At 42.9% G+C, this 21,060-nt stretch overlaps 1 protein-coding gene across 3 annotated transcripts in view; it reads right to left on the minus strand.

Moving 5' to 3' along the window:
* ERICH3 (glutamate rich 3) overlaps positions 1-21,060 on the minus strand; it is a 569,740-nt gene that overhangs the window by 62,817 nt on the left and 485,863 nt on the right. For all 3 annotated transcript variants that reach the window (XM_086953866.1, XM_086953868.1, XM_086953865.1), the window contains one exon: positions 13,929-14,063. In XM_086953866.1, the coding sequence (XP_086809992.1) occupies positions 13,929-14,063 (135 nt within the window). The remainder of the gene's footprint in view (positions 1-13,928; positions 14,064-21,060) is intronic.

Genomic DNA, 21,060 nt, shown 5'->3' on the forward strand with positions numbered 1-21,060 from the left:
GGGTACATGGGTAACATATGCTAGGGACCTATAAGGGTACCCCAGTATCCAATGTGGAATGTACCAAAGTACATGGCATAACATTTTAAGGAGAATGCAGATATACTGGGGTCCTGATTTGCAGGATCCAAGTCAAACTATCAAAAACCAGCAAAACACTAGGCAAAAAGTGGGGGTAACGATGCAGTCAGATCCTACCTTCCTACACCAGGGACTAGAGGGGTACACACGTAACATCAGGGTACGTTCAATCACCAACAGCCCTCAAACTGTGACACGTCCCCTCATTATACATCATACAGTGCATGTAAGTTTTCGAAGCACACCACCCGCACCAATAGCACCCCATGCACACACCCTTGGATGCCTAGCTAAAATTGATACTTCAGCAGTCTAACTCCCAGCTAGGTACGGAGAGGGAGAGGTATAACAACTTATAAATCACTAATACGTTCCCATTCTTTAAGGTGACCCATCCAAAATAGGTATCCGACTGGAGCCACCTTCTGGTACCTCACTTAAATTGTGTGAATGGACCGCAGAAAATACTTCCTCGAAGGGAAGCAAAGGAACCCCCAAGGAATGTGATTGACAACGGCACACGCAATAATGCACTGTTTTCTGAACTAACAAATGAAAGTAGCTGTTATTCAAATAGCCGTCAATCAAACATCCAATTGCACCCACCACCTTTTCAGCTGTCACATCAACACCAGACAACAGCTATAGTGTGCAAATTGAGAAACTATGAAATGTACTGTGAACTTTTTTGCTACAAACCTTTTAAACCAATATGACCCCAAACATCGGATGACTACAAACACCACCCTTTGATTCATCCCCGACCGGCACTATTCATAAGTTATACATTGTTGCACTTCTGTGTACCCTCTATTTTCTATTGGTGTTGCTGTATCCATTCATTACAAAATAACTGCCTAGTCAAATGCCACACAAAGCTATCACCACGCTTGCATAGGGACCTCTCTCATATCACTTATATTTAGACTAAACCCAACACTAGCATTCCACATACACTACACAGTGCCCTCTTACACAACACCTGGTATCAGCACATGACCGCTGTGGGCTTGAAGACATCCGCCAGGTCATTTACGTCTCTTCACTGATACCACATGCAGTATGCACAGACAGGTTTAACTTGTCCCAAGAGGTGGCCCCCGAAAAAGCAAAATGCCTTCTCAACATATACCTATAGGATTATGGCAAAAATACAACCCAACAAGGTAAAACCCCATAGAGTAGTGGTGAATCTGACCCGATACAAGACCAGTCCAACAACACTGTACCTTTTCACTGAGCCTAGCAACATTCAAACTGAGCTAGATAGGATGTGCAGGAGGGGCACAATAGGGGAGGATACTGTTTGGCCAGAGACTTTCCAGAGAATACATTCTTAGAGCTAGGAAAACCACCAAACAGGTGCACAAACACATCTGCTGCTGCTTCCATCTTTGGTCCCAGGGTGGCCCGTAGCATATCAGGGGGAACCTCCTTTAATAACAAATGGACCCCAGACATGGAATTTCAGTGTAGCACCATCCTTCTCGATGGCACAAAGAGAAATGAGTCTTGTAAGGGAGGGTTTAACAACAGCTTAGATTCCCATCTCAGGAACTCTGGAATATCGAGTTGGGTGGAAACACATGGCAGGAAGGAATGGGGAAATCCTTAATTGTACGAAAACGTACACAGTATTCCTTGTGTTTCAGAGGTAATGAAACAATTTCACTAGGCAAATATGAAAACTGTGGCACAGTCCTACACATTCCTGACATACAATGGTGCACGTTCACACTGCCTGTTGGCAGTGCAGCAAGTTTGTCTACACTCAGCTTGTCCCTGGATAGTGTAGCCTCTGCTCCCTCCTCACCATACACAGCCCAACCCTAGTCATTCCCGGAGAAGAACTGTCACTGTTGTACCAACACCCACTAAGGAAGATGTCTCTGTTGCATCAGGCTTGTGAAAAAAGAACATCTGATTAATTTGGTTGGGCTCAGTACAGGACATTCTAGAAGAATTTAGACTGTTCTCTGCTGCACAAGTATCTGTAGGAGGGTTCAAACCCTTCTTCACCTTACAAACAAAAGCGAACACCCACTGGTTGCAGAAAACCAGGTGAGAAATGCTCAGGATGATGAACAGCACTGAGCTCAGCTTTAATTCAATCAAGGGACAACTGAGAGCCATCTGCCTCATGGTGATGCAACATCAATATGTGTTGGACTTAATGACCGCAATGGGGGGAAGGGTATGTGCCGAAATCGGTGTGTCCTGATGCATGTTTATTCCAGGGAATGACATGGACAGTAGGACTCTGACTCTTGCCATCCAAGCACTGCGCCACTTATAACGAGGTATGAATGAGGTGGGAGGGACCCCTGAGCAGGAAGCAGGAATGATTTCCAAGTTGGTTTTCATGGCTCCCAAGGTGGCTGTCCGGACTGTGCACATCACTGCTGCTTGTTTTCTTATTGCTATTGTTTTTAGTGTGGTTTCTTACAATTGGGGGTTTCCTGTTGTTAAAACGCAGTCCTCAAATCGGGTAGGATGCAGGTAACTAGGAAAATAGTAATCGTCAAAACTGAAGAACAGAACGCCACCAATGATGTGACTGTCATGAAGTATGGATTAGATAATGTAGGTGAAAATTAAACAAGAGGGGGAATGTTAATATTGATAAAAATTGATGCCAATGTTTATAATGATATATTCATATGTAAGAACAAAATTGCATCTCTATTATCGAATTTACCCGTCATGAAATCTCCATCAACCCCAACTCAGAAATATGTCGTTAGGCAAGCGCTGAGACCTAGACCTGAGGTTACTGATTGATAGGTCACTGGTGAGGTGGCACAGAGCTGGCAGACAAATGTGTGAACAGAAAACTCAGGTCAATCCCTCAGATAAGCACGGCAACACCACAATGGACCAGGGAGATTGGCCTCAATAAAGCACATATGCCAGGAGGGGTGTGTGTATTCCTAAAAACAGCATAAAGTCAGATGCCATATGAAGTTAGGAACACAAAGCCAATCAGGACACAGTACACATAGGACAGGCAGTGATTACATGCTCCTCATACCAGACATCTGGACATGATAACCACTGGCCTCCCTTGTGCCCACGCAAGGATGAGGCCCCCACCTGCATTTGTTATCAGGGGCCTTATTTATGACTCCAAAGTATGCTTGCTTTGGTGATGGCATCAACAATGTCAATGGTGATGCATTACGCAATTTCTCTAGTGTTATCATTAATGATGGGTGTGAGGTCAGGTACAGTGCATGAGGGCATATATGATTGCGAAAACAAAAAAGGATGAGGGGGGCGCAAGGGGACGAATTATTTATAGACCAAGTGGTATCTTGTCCCCCAACTATACAGTTAAACACAAGAGAGATGCCACAGGTCTTTGTTTCATTCAAATTCTCATACCGAACCATCACAGTATTCTGTATGCATAGATAGAACCCAAAAGGTTACTATAGTTGAGAAGAGACACAGGAGATAGATAGTTGTAAAAATAGTTCAAAAGTCAGAACCCATTGAAAAAGTACCCATCAGCCCACTCAATAGTGGAACTTCGTCATCTGGGATTTCATATTTGGAATGTGGTGTCCAAGACGGCCCTTCCTCAAAGAAGTTCTGAGGCTAGCTGTGGACCCAGAGGTTGAACCTTCAACCATAAAGGATGACTGAGTTTAAGGCTGATAGTGCTTAGTTGCAGTGCTCAAGAAAGTTGTGAAAAAATGAACATAACAGATAGGAAAAAAAGGGTGATCCAAGTGATTAAAAATACCTATCTTGATGTCAATAAGAAAACTTTATTGGGTTTTGTGGTCGACCACAAAACATCTTTGGTAAATAGCAATTTGTTTTCTCGCTATTATCACTCTGCTTTTAACGATACCAACTTGATGGGCAAACCCAATAAAGTTTTCTTATTGACATCAAGATAGGTATTTTTAATCACTTGGATCACCTTTTTTTCCTATCTGTTATGTTCATTTTTTCACAACTTTCTTGAGCACTGCAACTAAGCACTATCAGCCTTAAACTCAGTCATCCTTTATGGTTGAAGGTTCAACCTCTGGGTCCACAGCTAGCCTCAGAACTTCTTTGAGGAAGGGCTGTCTTGGACACCACATTCCAAATATGAAATCCCAGATGACGAAGTTCCACTATTGAGTGGGCTGATGGGTACTTTTTCAATGGGTTCTGACTTTTGAACTATATTTACAACTATCTATCTCCTGTGTCTCTTCTCAACTATAGTAACCTTTTGGGTTCTATCTATGCATACAGAATACTGTGATGGTTCGGTATGAGAATTTGAATGAAACAAAGACCTGTGGCATCTCTCTTGTGTTTAGGCATATATGGTTGCACAGCTCAATACAATCATCACATTTCATAACTAGGCCTCTGAAAAAGTTCTGTAAAATATGAAACATTTTGCATTATGCTTTTGAAATCCCTAAAATGCAGCTATTATGTGGTACTTTAGAGAAATTTATGCAATGTCATACATTCACCCCAGTACAGAGATCTGGGCCTAAATCCATAATTGTAATGCTCCTCATGCCATTCCAGTTTGAAAGCAGCCATATGCAAATCAGTCTTGACCCTGCGCCCAATGGGAATAGTCCAGCTCGAAATGCTAGGCCAGGTCCTCCGTGGACTGGAAACAAGCATCCTTGGACCATTTTCGGGGTTTCACCCCTCATCAGCCAGGATATCTTGTCTCTAAGTGGCATGGGAGCAAGGGACCCACATCTGGGCACAGCCATCCCACTCGGTTGACAAATGAAAAAAGAACAATTGATGAACAGAATGCAGAACAATGTCATACATTCACCCCAGTACCAAGATCTGTGCCTAAATCCATCGTTTTTGTTGCTCCTCATGCCATACTAATTTGAACGCAGCCATATGCAAATCAATCTTGACCATGAGCCCAATGGGAACAGTCCAGCTCGAACTGCTGGGCCACGTCCTCCGTGGACTGGAAACAAGCATCCTAGGACTGGTTTCGGGGTGTCACCCCTCATCAGCCAGGATAGCTTGACTCCAATAGCATGGAGAGCATTGGACCCACGTCTTGGCATACCAGCCTCACTCGGGGTGGCAATGCAAAAAGAACAATTGATGGACAGAATAAATGCAACTGGTGGTATGTAATGCGCTCTGATTCACCCCAGTACAGAGATCTGGGTCTAAATCCATCTGTTTTTTTCTCCCCACGCCATTCCAGTTTGAACCCAGCCATATCCTCCCTGGACTGGAAACAAGCATCCTAGGACCTGTTTCGGGGTCTTACAACCAAACAAGTATTCTACATATGCAATACCACTGTCGCTCATTTTGCAATCACTTTAGATATTTCTAACTGTATTTGTTTGAACTCAGTAGGGTCACTGTTTGGTTTCTGCCTTTGTAAAAAACAAGCAAAATATTTCTTTGGATTGTGAATACCAGGGGCAATTTGTGTATCTAAAAAAAAACTTGAATTGTACAGAAACAGGGCAATAATTTGTTTTGTACTATGATGTCTTATTTGTTATATGTACTGTCTGTATGATGTGTTCACTGTTGTACATAATGTAAGTGTTTTGTTCCTGTGTTTTGTGATGTCATTAATTGACTGAAGTGTCACAAATTCGAGATTAATGAGTTTTTCTAAATCTAAAAATAAAAAAATCAAATGATCATAACAATTTAGGTGTGTGATCATCGGGTCGGAATGTAAGACTGAATGGTTATCAGTATTGGCATCTGTTTGATAATTATAACTTTTCCATGGCCTATCCTTACTGATTGTGGGCCAATACCTATATAGTTTAGGACTTTTAAAAAGTTGGCATTTTTTTTTACTTTAGCCATTCTGTGCCTGCTGTCTGTCTCTGAATACGTCTAGGGTGGGTGACAGCTCAGCTTTATGCTTTACCTCTAGACAGCCACACACAAAGGGAGCATAAGTGTGACTGATGGGCCATCTGCATCCTGATGGGCCATCCTGGAAGGATGGGGGAGGAACTGGACATATCCTCACACTTACACCTACAAAGGTTGTATCCTGTCCCCATACAAAGGGTTGCATACCAACTGTAGTGAATCTGGAGCCAGGGCAGAATGGGAGGATCTCTCTGCACTTCAAAGACCTTTCTTTGAAGTCTCCCCCACTTCAAAGGCATAATTGGGTATAGGTACTGGACCTCTGACACCAGCACTTCAGCACATTTCTAGACCTGTAAAGATTCTGTCAGAAAGAAGAACTGCTGTGCTGCTGAAAGGACTGCCACTCTGCAAGACTGCAGCTTTGCTGGACTCCTGCCTTGCTGTGCTGCCTTGCTGCGCGCTGTCCCCTTGCCTGGGTGAGAAGGGCTGGACCTGCATCACTTGCACCAAGAGTGCCTTTTAAGGGCTTTCTGGTTTGCCATCTGTGAGTCTGTTCTGCCAAGTAGTGCCACCCCTTTCCTAGACCCTTGGAAAGTAAGCCCTAAGGGGCTTATTCAAACCAACCCACGTATCCTCATTGAAACCAGCGCATATTCACCTTTGCGTGGGTCGGAACTGGTGAACCTTCACTGTTGCGAGGATCAAAACTGGTGCATCTTCTCCTTTTCATGAATCTAAACTGGCACATCCTCATAGTTGCATGGAGCGGACCCAGTGCATCACCTTTGGAACCAGCGTATCAACCTCGAAACCAATGTATCCTCTGCTTCAGGAGCAGCGCATCATATTCAGTACCAGCGCATCACACTCAGAACCAACACATTGTCTCCAGTGTGTAGAAAAAATCAACGCATTTCGTCCACAGCGTGCCTTGACACCAATGCATTGCTTAAGATGCACCCACATCTTTGACGGTGATGCAGCCCGGTTCAAGGTACTTTTGTTCAGCTGGCGTAACTGGGTCCATTTATTTGGTCAATGCTCCATCGTGATCGGCCTGTACTTTTAACTTTTCCCTGGAGCAACCAGATATTCCAAAAAAGCGCTTACTGCTTCTAAGTACTATTTTAGAGTGCATTTAAAAAAAATGTATATCTCAACTTCTACGTATTGGATATTTGTTGTTTTGGTCTTGTTTTATTTATAACAATATTCTGTATTGTTCTAACTTGGTGTGGAGTCTTTTTGTAGTGTTTTCTCTGTGTTACTATTTGAAATGCTGCTCACATTGTCTCTTAAGTTACGCCTGACTCCTCTGTGCCAAGCTATCAGAGGATGAGTACAGGATCATTTAGGGTGTGTTGTGACTTACCCCTTAAGATTGTGGTTCCTGCTTGTACAGGGTGCATATCGGTGCCAAACAGAAACCCCATTTCTAACAAATGGGAACAAGTAAGTATTTCCTATTTAGTGTCTGAGATATTTCAAATAGAAAAATCCTCTCTAAAGGTAAAGTCGGAATTTAAGTTACAAGTTTGAAAAAGCTACTTTTATAAATTTGCAAAAACAACAGTTGATTGAGTGAATGCAGAATAATGTCATACATTCACCTCAGTACAGAGATCTGGGCATAAATCCATTGTTTTTTGCTCACCATGCCATTCCAGTTTGAACCCAGCCATATGCAAATCAGTCTTGACCATGTGCCTCATGGGAACAGGCCAACAGTCCCGGGCTCACTGTGCCACTGGAATCAAGCTATCATGGCTGTTGAGGGGTGAAACCCTGAAACCAGTCCTAGGTTGCTTGTTTCCGGTCCAGGGAGGACCTAGCTTGGCAGTTTGGCCAGACTGTTCCCATGAGGCACAGGGTCAAGACTGATTTGCATATGGCCAGGTCTAAACTGGGGTGGCATGGTGAGCAAACGAATGATGGATTTAACCCAGATCTCTTGACAAGGGGTGAATGTTTTTATTTGTTCTGCATTCCGTCCATCAATTGTGTGTCTTTTACTTTTATAAAGTTAGCATTTTCCTGCCCTAACTATTTGGTGCTTGCAGCCTACTTCTGGGTCACATGACTGGATGTAGTTGGCAGTTGGAGTTTGTTTATTCCTCCCTAGAGAGCCACACAACAGAAGGCTTGAGCTACCATTTGGCATATTTAATTTTACCATGATGCCATTGTGTGTGGTGTAAAAATGACACCTACGGCATGTAAAATTAACTATCACTTGTGGACTGAAGCACCTTATTTTGCCTTGCACGTTGTGGTACAGACTCCCACTGAGAACTGGTCCTCTGCAGCCTGCAAATGTTCATCTTTTGTAGACAGACCTGTAAAAATAAACTGTTTTACAGACTTAAAAACCTGCTTCTAAATTCTAAGTGAGTCACTCCTAAAATGATCTAGTTGTCAATAAGGAAGGGTGCATTGTGCTTTGAAGAATTACATGCCTAGATTAACGTTAACATGTGCCTACAGTAAACAAATCAGCCTAAGTTATTTTAGCTGTATTTGGGTTTTGCTGTTCCCATATAAAAAAATGGTAAAGCAGATTGAATCACTATTTCTGCATAATCCAGTAGAAAACATAAAACAATGTTTTCTAACTGTTTTATAAAAGTCTAATTCATTCATCAGAAACATTGAATTTAGGTGCACGGGCCATTGCTGGCTAATTGGACAAAGGGCCTTATTACGGATACGGCGGTCCTGAGACCGCCACAAAACTGTCGCCTCCACCGGGATCAAGGATCCCACTGTGACAGCCATCTGCAAATAGGCTGAATATGCTGGCAGTGCCCATGCCGGCAACACCAAGCATATAAACCTGCATATCCATGGCCCTTTTCATAGCAGGGACCCTGCCATGAAAACTGATTTGGACTTGCAGGTGAGGGAGGGGGGCTAACAGGACTCCCAACTGAATCTGGGCCTGGGGGGTGTGCAGTAAGGCACATGTTGTGCCCCCCTGGAATTACTGGAATTACACCCTTGTTCCTACGTGGTGTGGCATGCACAACATTATGCATGCCACACCATGCAGGAACGGGCTGCAGGTACTCTCAAGGCTCTACTATGAGACTATCACAGCCGCTACCGTGAGACCTCCACAGCACCACCCGCCCACCTTGGATTAAACTCATTATCCAGCAACAGGGATTTTCTACATCAGAGGGTGCTTCTGTGAGCTGTTCAAACTGCATTTACTGGGGCCTGTGCACTTCGTTTTTTTGCCCAGCAGGGGGAGTAAAGCTTTATTCAAACAGTATTGTTAGATTTCGAGTTAGTGAAGCCTTTACCTGCCGAGGTCCAAAGTTGTGGATTGAGCCTGTCTGTCGCCTAGGAGATAGATTCTGAACAGGAGCAAGCAGCTGCCTAGACCCCACCTCCCAGGCCAGCAGACCATTGGCTATTCAGATACCAGGCAAGTCTGAGCCCTCCTCTCACACCTGCCCAGCAACAGGGATTTTCTACATCAGAGGGTGCTTCTTTGAGCTGTTTAAACTGTATTTACTGGGGCATGCGCAGTTCTTTTTTTGGCCAGCAGGAGGAAAAAATCTTTATTCAAACAGTATTGTTAGATTTCGAGTTAGTGAAGCCTTTACCTGCTGAAGTTCAAAGTTGTGGATTGAGCCTGTCTGTCTCCTAGGAGATTCTGAACAGGAGCAAGCAGCTTCCAACTCCCTGGCCAGCAAACCTTGTCTGAGGTTGCTGGGACCTTATATAATGTGCTGGTGTTTGGCACATGTGTACACTGATTGGTGGTTGTATCTGGTGTTTCTATTGGGTTAGGGTTAATGTCCTCATTGGTTGGGTATTTGAGGGTTCTGATTGGGTTCTTGGTCTGTGATTCAATCATTGCAGGGTTGGGACTAGGGCTAGAGTTCGGATTTCTATTGGAAGTAGGGACTAGGTCTTCCTATGTTATTGGTTGTTGGGGGTAGGGTGGGACTAGGGCTAGAGTTAGACCTTTAATTGGAAGTAGCTATTTAGGGCTTCTGGTGTGATTGGCTGTTGGACCAGTTGTGGGACTAAGAGTAGGGTTAGGCTTTCTATTGCAAGTAGGGACTAGGGCTACCTGTACCATTGGCTGCTTGGACTTAGGGTTGGGACTAGTGGTAGGGCTAAGGCCTTTATTGGACGTAGAGATCAGGGTTTTTGAACTGATTGGGTGCTTGGACTAGGGATAAGATTGGCTGCAAGGTCCAGGTCTCCTATTGGTTCTAGATGTTAGGGCTAGTGTTGTGATTGGATAGTGTTAGGGCTAGGGTTTCCATTGTCTGAAGGGGTCACCTGATTACTAGGGCTACAAAAAAGGCCAGGCTTAGGGCGTCTCAGCCCGGGCGTCGAGGCTAAGGGTGGAGAGGACAAGGGTAGTTGCCTGTTTGGGCCTGTTAAGGGTGGAGAGGACAAGGGTAGTTGCCTGTTTGGGCCTGTTAAGGGTGGAGAGGACAAGGGTAGTTGCCTGTTTGGGCCTGTTCGAGACTGGTCGGGACTAGGGCCAGAAATGCTGCCCTTTTTCTCATTTAACAATACCCAGCCTACACCATCCACAACCACAAACAGAGCAACACACTCACACCAAATATAAACCACGCACAACACTATGCACAGATTAATGTACCAGCATGCACCACCAACCCAACCAAACCACGTCTACACACCCTACTATCCCAACTACCACACATATCCACCATCACCCACCCACAAACAGTACACAACTCTATCCTATACCACTAACCAATACACTCATTACTAACACAACGCCAATCAACACCATAAATAACTACGTCGCACTCAGACACACTCTCCCTGCTGTAATTACACCTAACAATCCACCTTTTATCACTAACAAATATATAATGATCCTTCCATCCGTTGACTTAAAAAAAAAAATCTTTCACTCTTTTATCCCTCCACTATCCTTTTTCTATCAAAATTAACAGACTAACATGTTCACTTCTCAAATTCCATATCCCATATTCAACTATACTAATATACTGCACAAATAACTGAATAGCATATCTACTACTCAAATTATTTCATGTTTATACTATACTAATTTTCAACACTAATCCTCCTTTATGGGTTCTGGAGTGGCGTGCTACTCGCCAAAAAAGCGCTTCAACACACATCAGGGGTAACAAGTGCTATATGAATGAAAATCTTTCTTCCCCTTCTATCCATCCGCTATCCTTCTCACTCCAAGTAACAGACTAATATCCACCACTGAAATTACCTCATATTTCACCATATTAATTCACCACTCTTCCTTTATAGGCTCCCTGAATAGCATGCGTCAACAAGCGAGCGATAAATAAATACAAACCTTTGTCCTACTCTATCCTTCTGCTATCATTCCAAATCCAAATAACTGACTAACCTATCCACCACTTAAAATGTACTTGCATGTTTCACTATACTAATTCAACACTAATCCTCTGTGGGTCCCGGAGTAGCGTGCTACCCGCCGAAAAAGCGTTTTGACGCCTCATCAGGGGTAGTAAGAGCTATATAAATGCAATTACAATACAATACAATACAATATTATTTCCCATTGTCTGCAGCTGAAGCCCTGCCTGTAAGTGGTGTGAAATTCCTTTCAGGGGCCACACAATAGACCGTGTTGATTTACAGGTTGACCTGCATGGCAGGTGTGATGCAGAATATTCAGGTTAGCGGCTGATGCACCTCCTGTTGGCACAACAGTACACATCCTGCATGACAGACCTGTCTGAGGCTCATGTAAAACCTTAAACACCTTTCAAAGGGATCAAAAAGGTCCAGATCACAATTCTTGTGCAGCCCCTCTTTGTTTACTGAAGGACCCTGCTTTATCTTACCAGACGTCTGACTCATTTGAGTTTGTGGGTCAAGTGCCTGCTTCAAACTACATTATTGTGTTAGATATAGAAGGCCACTAGTACCTTTCCATATTATACTCCTTGACACACCACCAGTTCACAGAGCTCAAGTTTAGTATGATTGAAGACTTTGGTCATCATTAATTTTACCCTGTCACATAACATTTTGGACCTGTTTGCAGAAAGGCAAACATGAACTTCTGAAAATGTCAGTAAGCCAGGGGCTGGGAGCATTTACTCCATTGGTCAGAGGGACTAGATGTTACTTAAATTGTCCTTGACCTACAAGCAGGTGAAACGTTCAAAGCTAGATCCTCACACAGCGTTCCTCAGAACACAGCTGGACTTGTGAAAAAATAGCAGGAGGGCTGGTCCTGCTGCATTCATCATTTGTGACCTGTGAAAAAGACCTGAGGAGCCTAAACCCCTTCCACTTGAAATCAAAGACCAGAAAGATCTCCAAGGATTACAAGAGGGATCTTTTGGGTAGCTCCATTAAAACAAAAAAGCTAAAAAGAGCATTCCTGTGTAGAATCCCAGTAAACCAGAGGCAACTGGTCAATACTCTTTGCTTCTGCCTAATATCCACGGAGTCTCTATGTGCTTTCCTATGAGGTCCTGGGGAGAATTATACTCCTGTGGTTATTTGGGCATGATAAGAAAGACCGGATCTTTCAAAAAGTTTTCTTTCAGAGCTTCAGGGGTACCTGATGGAAAAAGTATCTAACTGGAAGTACCGTGCATCGGATTGGATCTGAGCTTCATCCTGTGCAGAGATCTCTTCACCTCCAAAACTAAGTCCCATTCTGAGTTGGGACTTAGTGCCTTATTACGAGTTTGGCAGTGCAGGAGCAGGGCGGTTAACCACAGACCCGCTCTCACACTGCCAAACACGACCGCTGCCCGCCTGCCATAGTACGATACAAATCGTTGTCTGGTGGGCGGGAAGCATGGAGGTCCCGCAGCAGTGCAGTAATAAGACTCAATGAGCTTTTAATGCTACCCCGCCATGGGAAAGCCACATTGCGTTCCAGCATGGCATGGACTATGAAGTCCATGCAGTGCTGGAACTAGGAGATGCCTTCAACAGGGGGGCACATGCACCTACCTGCATGGGGCAAGGGAGGTCCTGTAGGACCCATTTGTTTCCCCACTGCCAACTTTTACATGGCAGTACTCAAAATATGCATTGTGCTGCCGCAGCAGCACTACTAGCATATTCTGTGCCCCTGACCGCCATGCCAACACCAGGGAATGCGGTTCCCTAGCAGTTGCGGCAGTCAAATGTCAGTCCAATCCTAAACTTATAATACAAGAGTCGTACCACCAGTGCAGCAGTGGATGGACCGCAAGGCCACCACAAGTCTGGTGGTCCATGGACCGCCAAACTCTTAGTAAGGCCCTTAGAAACCTTAAAAGCTCAAGATCCTCAGCGGGACCAACCAGCTTCAGGTATATGGCCTTCGGTTACAAGGTGGTACATAAAGTTTCAGATATGGTCCCTGCGAAAAGGAATTTTTTTCTCAAATATTAACAAAGTCCCATTATGCAAAGGGACTTGGAAGACTTGTCAATTTTTTTTAATCAAAAAGTGACAAATTCACTTTCTGAATCAGGACTTAGAACCCCTTTCAGACTTTCACTGGGATCAATCCACTTGGGGTATCCAACTTGAGGTCAATTAAGGTTTACCTAAAATTGCACTTTGTTCCTGGTCTACTGCAACCAATACTTACTGTGACTTACCTTGGGTGCTTCATTTTTCTTGCTGCTTTTTCACTTTAATTCTTCAAAAATTAATTTCTATGGTTTCCTTGATTGATTGTTGCCATTTTATTCATAAACTTTGTATCTTTATTTTAAAACAGGTTGCTGAGCATGCTTGAGTTTTATGAGATTTTTTGTACTGTTTCAGCACTGCTTAAATACTTTGCAAATTTGATTTATTTTAAGTCTGACTACTTTGTGTCACATTACGAGGGAGTTAGCATATGTTTATTTAATTTAATTTGTGTGGCATCTAGCAAAGGATGGCCTTACCTGTTTAGATGGACACTTGAATAACCTAAATAATAATCTACTGTCCTACAATACTCTCTCAAATACAGAAATACGTCTCCTTGAGCTTACCTTCAGTATTTTCCTGAGCAGTACTCATCAGATTATCCTCCTCATCTGTACTAGAATCACTGGGTTCTGGCTCAGCTCTGAGAATCTCTGTGTTTTCAATTGCCTCTGCAATTTTCTCTTGAATTGACTTGGAATCTTGAAATAAGGATTCACAAAAAAGGGAACAGAAATTTCAAATTGTAAGTACTTGAACAATGATCGAGGTTCATTAAAATCACCCTTTGGTAAAACTGCATTATAACACATTAAATTCCCCAGTATGTTTAGAGAACACAGCTGTAAACTAAAAAAGATTTCATGCAGCAAAATGAACATCAAAGCATGCAGAGAAATCATGATCAAAAGCATGCAGAGATTACACACATAATCAGAGTGGAGGGTAGGCTAGGTTTGGTCTGTTAATAAGTAAATTGAAAATGAGTGATCAGGCAATCGATGTATTTTTCCAGTAATATCTCACCGAAATACGCTGTCTTGCTTCCTACTGGCCATTTGGAATTGTGCATCCAGTATAAAGTAGGAATATATTATCAAATAGTTGTAAAACTGCTATGATAGACACAAATATATGCAGTAAAAATTGAATTTTCCAGACAGATTATTGAGTTGAAACTTTTACCACCTCAACCTAGTAGTAAGGTTTACTTTGTGCCACGCTCCTTGGAGCTCAGAATCCTGTTAGAAGTGATAAAGTTATAATGGTGTGCTATCAGTTAATGCAAATCATAATAAATAAAATACGTTTTAACATATATTTTCTTGCAGCATATTATTTTGTCTGTTGTTAATGATATCCTTGTTTCCTTCACAATTATTCCCCAGACTTAAAAGAAAGCAAGCAAATGTGATGGTTAGTAAGGTTCTGGTCAATAAAAAGTAGATGAAGAGATCCAAGAATGTCAGGATAGTAAGAAAAGAGAAGTTAAGCAATCTCAGTTAATATAAATATACTTACTCACATATAGTTTTAATGAGATATTCTCCTGGTGCGTGTAATTAACCCTCAGTAATTTAAAATCTTTAAGGGCTGGTACCACTTTTCTGTCATTGACTTCAGACTGCCACATCCTCTTAAAATACTCAATGTAATCCGATTTCAATTCAAATGGTTATTAGCATTATAGTGTGAAGACAACACTATTACAGTCCAATCTAAACAAGAAAGTACATTAGCTGTGCTGGATGACTTCATTATTTGGTTTCAAAACATGAAAATAAGGGACAAGTGTAATAAAAACTGCATCTAAATATTTTTTTTTAAATTTTGCCAGCGTGCTTCATTTTGGAGAAGTCACTAGAATCTCAGTTTTGAGAGTGTTTCAGCGCACAAATATTTTCTGAAATTCTCAAATTCAGATTGAAATGGAGCTTGCAAGTCAATGTTCTCCTGTATGAATTCGAGATATCTTTTTTCTATGAACGAGAAAAATGCTGTAGTGTATGGGCCATGATTGCAAACAAACTCAGTTCTAACATTGGTGCGCGTCTAAGCCAGGGCCCAGCCTGAGTTCAGGCCCAGAAGCACAGACTCTTTATGTCTCGACGAATTCTGAGTACTTGGAATATCCTGGCGGCCTTGTAGTGGAAGCGTCTTTTAAATTTGTAAGAAATGGGGAATTTTCGAAGTTTGTTGCATGGTTATCACCATATGATGCGATTTTGGTTCAGCATTTTCTTTTCATCCCAAAGTGGTGAAGAGTGCCAAATAACTGATGGGATATATAATCTCAATATTTAGGCTGTGAAGGAGTAATGGCATAGACGGGTGGGTAGAAAAACGCATAGACTAGCTTGAGAACCGATTTTACAGATTCTCACAAAAATTCACACCATGAAGTGACCCCTACAAAGAGTCAACAATCTCTTTTAACTACATAGGAGAGTATGTAAGAGACCAATATTTAGCCAAAGCTATAATTTTAGAACTTCATCTGAAATAACGTGAACTTTGGTTCTTGGTAGTTAAAATTTCACCTCACTATCACAATGTTGTTTCTCCTTTAGACCCGTGTCTACACAATCATTCAAGAACACAATCCTATGTAATGCTGCAGCAGCCCCAGGGATAACAATATTCCATATAGGCAAAACTGCTCACTGAGAACTCAGGACAACTTACATGAGGCCATTCATCAAGAAAAATCACAACACATCATCCCTTGACACTTACAGACCGATTTTCAAAAACTTGCACCTTAGGAAACATTGTGAAAGGGCAGCATTCACTCATCAAAAACTTCAATGAGGAATACATTTGCTCTCAGATCATCACAATGGGTTCTGCCCTGGAAGAGTAATGGGATTAAAAATGATCAGCGAGAGAGATGTTCTGAAGTTCACTTGGACAGGAATGGTGATGCAGCATTGCATTCAAACAAGTTCACCACCACTGCCTACTAGAGACACTACAGGACATTGGCATGAATGCAAGTACCCTGATTGGATCTCTACTTCCGTCTGTGACAAATCTAGTATCATCTTGCTTCGCTCATACTTGACCTTTCAGAATCAAGCTGAAACTACCTCAAAGATCAATCAAGTTCCATTTCTATTTAATGTCTAATTTAGTTCACTCTCTGGTCTCACCAAATACCTCAAGTTTATATACTGCAAACACGCCAATGAAACTCAGAGCATTCTAAAACTGGAAATTACAAGGAAAAATTGTGCCTCAAATACACTGCTTCTTTGTTCATCCCCTGCCATCGACCCCGGTTCGTCACAGCTTGTGCTGTTTGTACGGAGGGTCTGTTCCTGGCATTATTACACTTCCGGTGGGATCACCGTAAGTATAGACTTGCGCTCTAGCTTTACCCTGCTCATTTTCTATTTTAATTGGAGCAGGGCGTGGACGCAAGCAGCGGCGCGCCAAAGGCAAGCCCGTCTACGCCTGAACGACGCCAGACGTGAGGACCCCTGCATGTTTCACTCCGGTAGTATATCCCCTATTTTAACCTCTATCTATCTGAAAACATGACTATTTTTAGATATTCTAGCGAAGAAATTAAAAAGTTAAACACCTCTCAAATCAAATCCACCGGAACTCTAGTAGCTGAAATAGCTAGATGCCCTCAAATTTCTCACTTCGCTAGTCCCACTGATCGGACGGAGATTTCCGCCCCCCCCCCCCCCCACCCCCCCTAGCCTCAATCTTTCCAGTACGGGCAGATCTGCTGTAAAACTGAATGCCATATATTTTAACGCCCACTCTATCCCCAAACATGCTCTGGAAATCTGGTCTCTGCTTGATTTAGCAGCCCTTGACATCTGTTTTGTCGCTGAGCACGGGTTACATAAATATGCTGCTCCCGATAGGTTAGCTCACTCTGTCTCGTCTTCAGGCCATTGATGACAGGAGTAGGAGGAGGAGAGGGCTGAGGGGCTGAGCAAGGACCCATTTACAGAGCGTTGTTAAAAAAACACAGCACTGGATATTGGATATGTGAGGGGCGTAGGTCAACCATGATTCCCTTCAAATGGGCACAATCTGTTTTATTTAGCAGACCTGCTTTTCAGGCCGCAGACCGAACAAATATATCTGCTAAAATGTGGCTCTAGGGGCACACATCAATGCATCCCTTGGGCCAATAAGAAGCTACAGGGAGCAGGGGCAGGATTTGCAGAGCTATCTCAGCTTCTTATAGGGCTGTGCTTTCAGTTCCATCAAGAAGCTGGGAGAAGGATTGAGGCGAGTCTTCCCCTTTTCAAACCTTACTTTGCTGATCTGTCTGGCTCCCCGTTGGCAATCGTGGCCTGCTGGTTCCAATGTCCAGTGACCGATTCCTGCTCCGCTACTGGCATAGAGGCTCTGAGTTGCCAGTAAAGAAAGCAACGTCAGTAAACAAAAATTTAGTTTCTCTGTGAATTTGGGTATGTGCTTGCGAGTATGTTTGTGAGTGATCGAGAGTCAATGAGAATGAATGAAAGTATGTGTGAGAGTATGTTTGAGATTGTCAATGAGAGTGAAAGTTAGCGAGAATTTGAGTCTGTATGAATAAGTGAAAGTGAGTGTGAGGAGTGAGTGAAGGAGTGTTAGTGTTTTAGAAGGAGTGAGTGATTGGAGATTATGAGAGGAAGTGAAAGAGTGTCAAGGATATAGATGTATCAATGGTGTAGCAGGTGCAGTTGCACCAGGTCACAGAGTCAGTAAGTGTGTGTGCTTGTGAGAGTGAGAACCAGTGAATATGAGTACATTTGTGGGTGATACTAAATGGGAGTGAGTGAATAAAAATGAGTGAGAGAACGTCAGTTAGAGTGAGAGAGGAGGGAGAGAGTGAATGTGAGTGGGAGTGAGTATAAGTGAGCGTAAGAGTGTGTTTGTTTGCATGTTTTATGATTGTGAATCTACCGCTGGCCATTGCATACTCAATATAATTCTGGGTTTATGGTGGCATCCGTGGTGCAATGCTGCTGTTTGTGTATTCGAAATAATTATTGGCATAAGGAAAGGCATCCATGCAAAATGCAGGCCCTGCCATACTTGAAGTAATTTGTGGCAGAGCGGCCCCAGTGGAAAAAGGCATTCACTTGCATACTGAATGAAATTCTTGGCATGGAGCACCCACAGCAAAATGCTGACAATTGGTCATTGCAGGAAATTGTTTGCATAAGGGAGGGCACCCAAGGTATGATGTAGACCCTATAACATTGGAAGTAATAATTTACGTAAGGTGACACCAATGGCAAAATGCTGGTGGCAATATATTGGATGCAATTCTTTGCTCAGAGAGGGCCGCTATAGCATATTAGAGGCAGAGGGGTTGGGTTGGGGGAAGCAATCCTTGATAACACGGTGGATCTGAATTACTGGAGGTAATTATTGATATACAGGCCACCAATGGTATATATAGAGTATCAATAGCAAACGTCTAGTGCGGGTATATTGTAAAATTCTTGTTATAAAGGGGCACCCCTTACAGTAAGAGTATGGCTGGGATGGATGAATGTGTTCGCTATCCTTGATAATTTGCCAAAGAAGTTTGACTAGCTGGTGACATCAGTTGTTAACAACAGGATCCAGATCATCCTGGGACATGCTTTCAAACTCCCCCAAGGGATTTCTCTTTAATTTCTCCTACTTATATAGTGCTTGACCAAAGGGTCTCCCCTCCTCTCTCTCCTATGGGGCTAGTAGGTCCATTTGTTAGGGTAAGCATTGGGAACCATGTCCCCCGTTTTTTCTAAGTGCACAGATGAATGACACTACTGGATGCACTCATAGCCACGCACTTATTACTTGCATGAGTATGCAGTGTACCGGATGACCTTTGCCAGACTTTTTATTGTATCACTTGTGTCTTGCCTTTACTTTTCTTTTCTTTTACTACTGACGTTACATTTAGTCGCATACACAGTGGCGAGTGAAACTGCTCTCACCATCACGTGGAACCCTCACCTACTAAGCACTGTAAGAGCCCGTTTATGCAGTATAGGTCCTTATGAATGCCACAGACCCTTTGGGGCCAGCAGGCAGAAACATTCGTACCACTTATAGTACGGTGGGGGGACAATAGAATTCCCATCACACCGACCATTGTTTTTAAACACAGTAGAGATGCCAGTTACATTAAAATAAGTATGACATCTGTAATGGCTTTTTAACTTCACATTTTTGTAAAGGCCCCCACTTAGCTTTAGAAGTGCATCCATGTCTTCAGGTGTATGCCTGCCCTCTATCAAACCAAGTTTATAAAGGACGAGAACTGTTCAATGATGAAGCATGACATCAGGTGGTGTGTGAGACCAGTCTTTCACTTTTTTTGAGATGCTTGCACTCACAAACTAACAACTCATTTGTGGTAAACACCCCTAACAAATAACATAACATTGCACATATAGGGTATTCTGAAGGCAAATTTTGAATACAATGAGGTGAACTCCTGACGGGCATTACACATCACCACTTTCAAAGATCACCATCTGCCACTGGTTAACACCTTTCTATTTCAGATGCATCGGGGTGGAAAGTGGCTTGCTGTTACCTACTTTCATTTTCATAAATCAGATTTAAAGGGAAACAGAAACAAGGATAATTGGCACAGCTTTGTGTGGACCTCAGTGCTGAGATTGCACAGGGTGCTACATGTCAGCTGTGAGGGGTATTGGCAGAATTGTGAATGGATTTCACTGCTAGAAAAGCTTGGGATGCTGCAGGGCCAAATCAGGCTGGAGAAGGGTTTCTGGAATCCCATTATGTAGTTTAGGGGATCTGCACTATGGAATTGATGTGCACTGGCAGGGTTGGGTGTATTTTTTAATTACTGTTTGATTGTGTGTAGCAGAAAAGCCCTACAAAGCATTCCTATTTATTTTTTTAAATGTATATATTTGTTAGTAATCCTTGGGGGTTGTCATAACCCATAGACACAACTTGTGCCCCCATCCGGGCCTTAGTAAAGGGCTGTGAGAAATGTTTGCCCCAAAAATCCCACTTCACCAAAGGTCCTGGGTATTGTTCTGCTAGATAAACATTTAAAGAAAGAAGAACGTCACTGGAGCAGTTGTTATCCGACCCAGTTCATAATTGTGAACAGGGAACTGAAGTGTTTGTCACATGTCCTTAGCCCCCTTCACTCTGATTATTTGGAGGGTGAAGGATGAAGAAGACTAGTGAGAGGAGATCCAACCAAAATAGTGAACAGGCCCATGGGTTAGTTTCCAGATGCTTTGGTCTTCCATGTACCAGAAGAAGCAGTAGAGCAAGGATGACCAGCAAAGTTGACAGATGTCCCTGTCCAACTGCCATGTTTGAACTTGATTGGAAAGCTGCACTGGGAACTGCCATGGACAATTGTTAGCTGTTTGTTGACAATAAATGGTCCCCACACTTTGATTGGCCAAGGTGAGTGCTGCACTTAGCCCTCTCTGTAGGGTCACACTCAAACCTTTTGATGAATTTGTTTTTGTTGGCTTTAGGACTCTGTGCACTTTATTACTACTAACCAGTGCTAACATGCTTGTACTTGCTCCATAAAACATGGCAAGGACTTACACCTGATTGGTATAATTCATTGTTATATCCAAGGCCTGTAAGTTAAATGCTACTAGTGGGCCACCAGTACTCACTGTGCCACCTACTTAAGGAGTTCCTTTAAAACATGCCACATGAATGCCATCGCAGCCTGAATGCAGT

Source organism: Lissotriton vulgaris, chromosome 1_1 (genome assembly GCF_964263255.1).
Source record: "Lissotriton vulgaris chromosome 1_1, aLisVul1.2, whole genome shotgun sequence".
NCBI lineage: Eukaryota > Metazoa > Chordata > Amphibia > Caudata > Salamandridae > Lissotriton > Lissotriton vulgaris.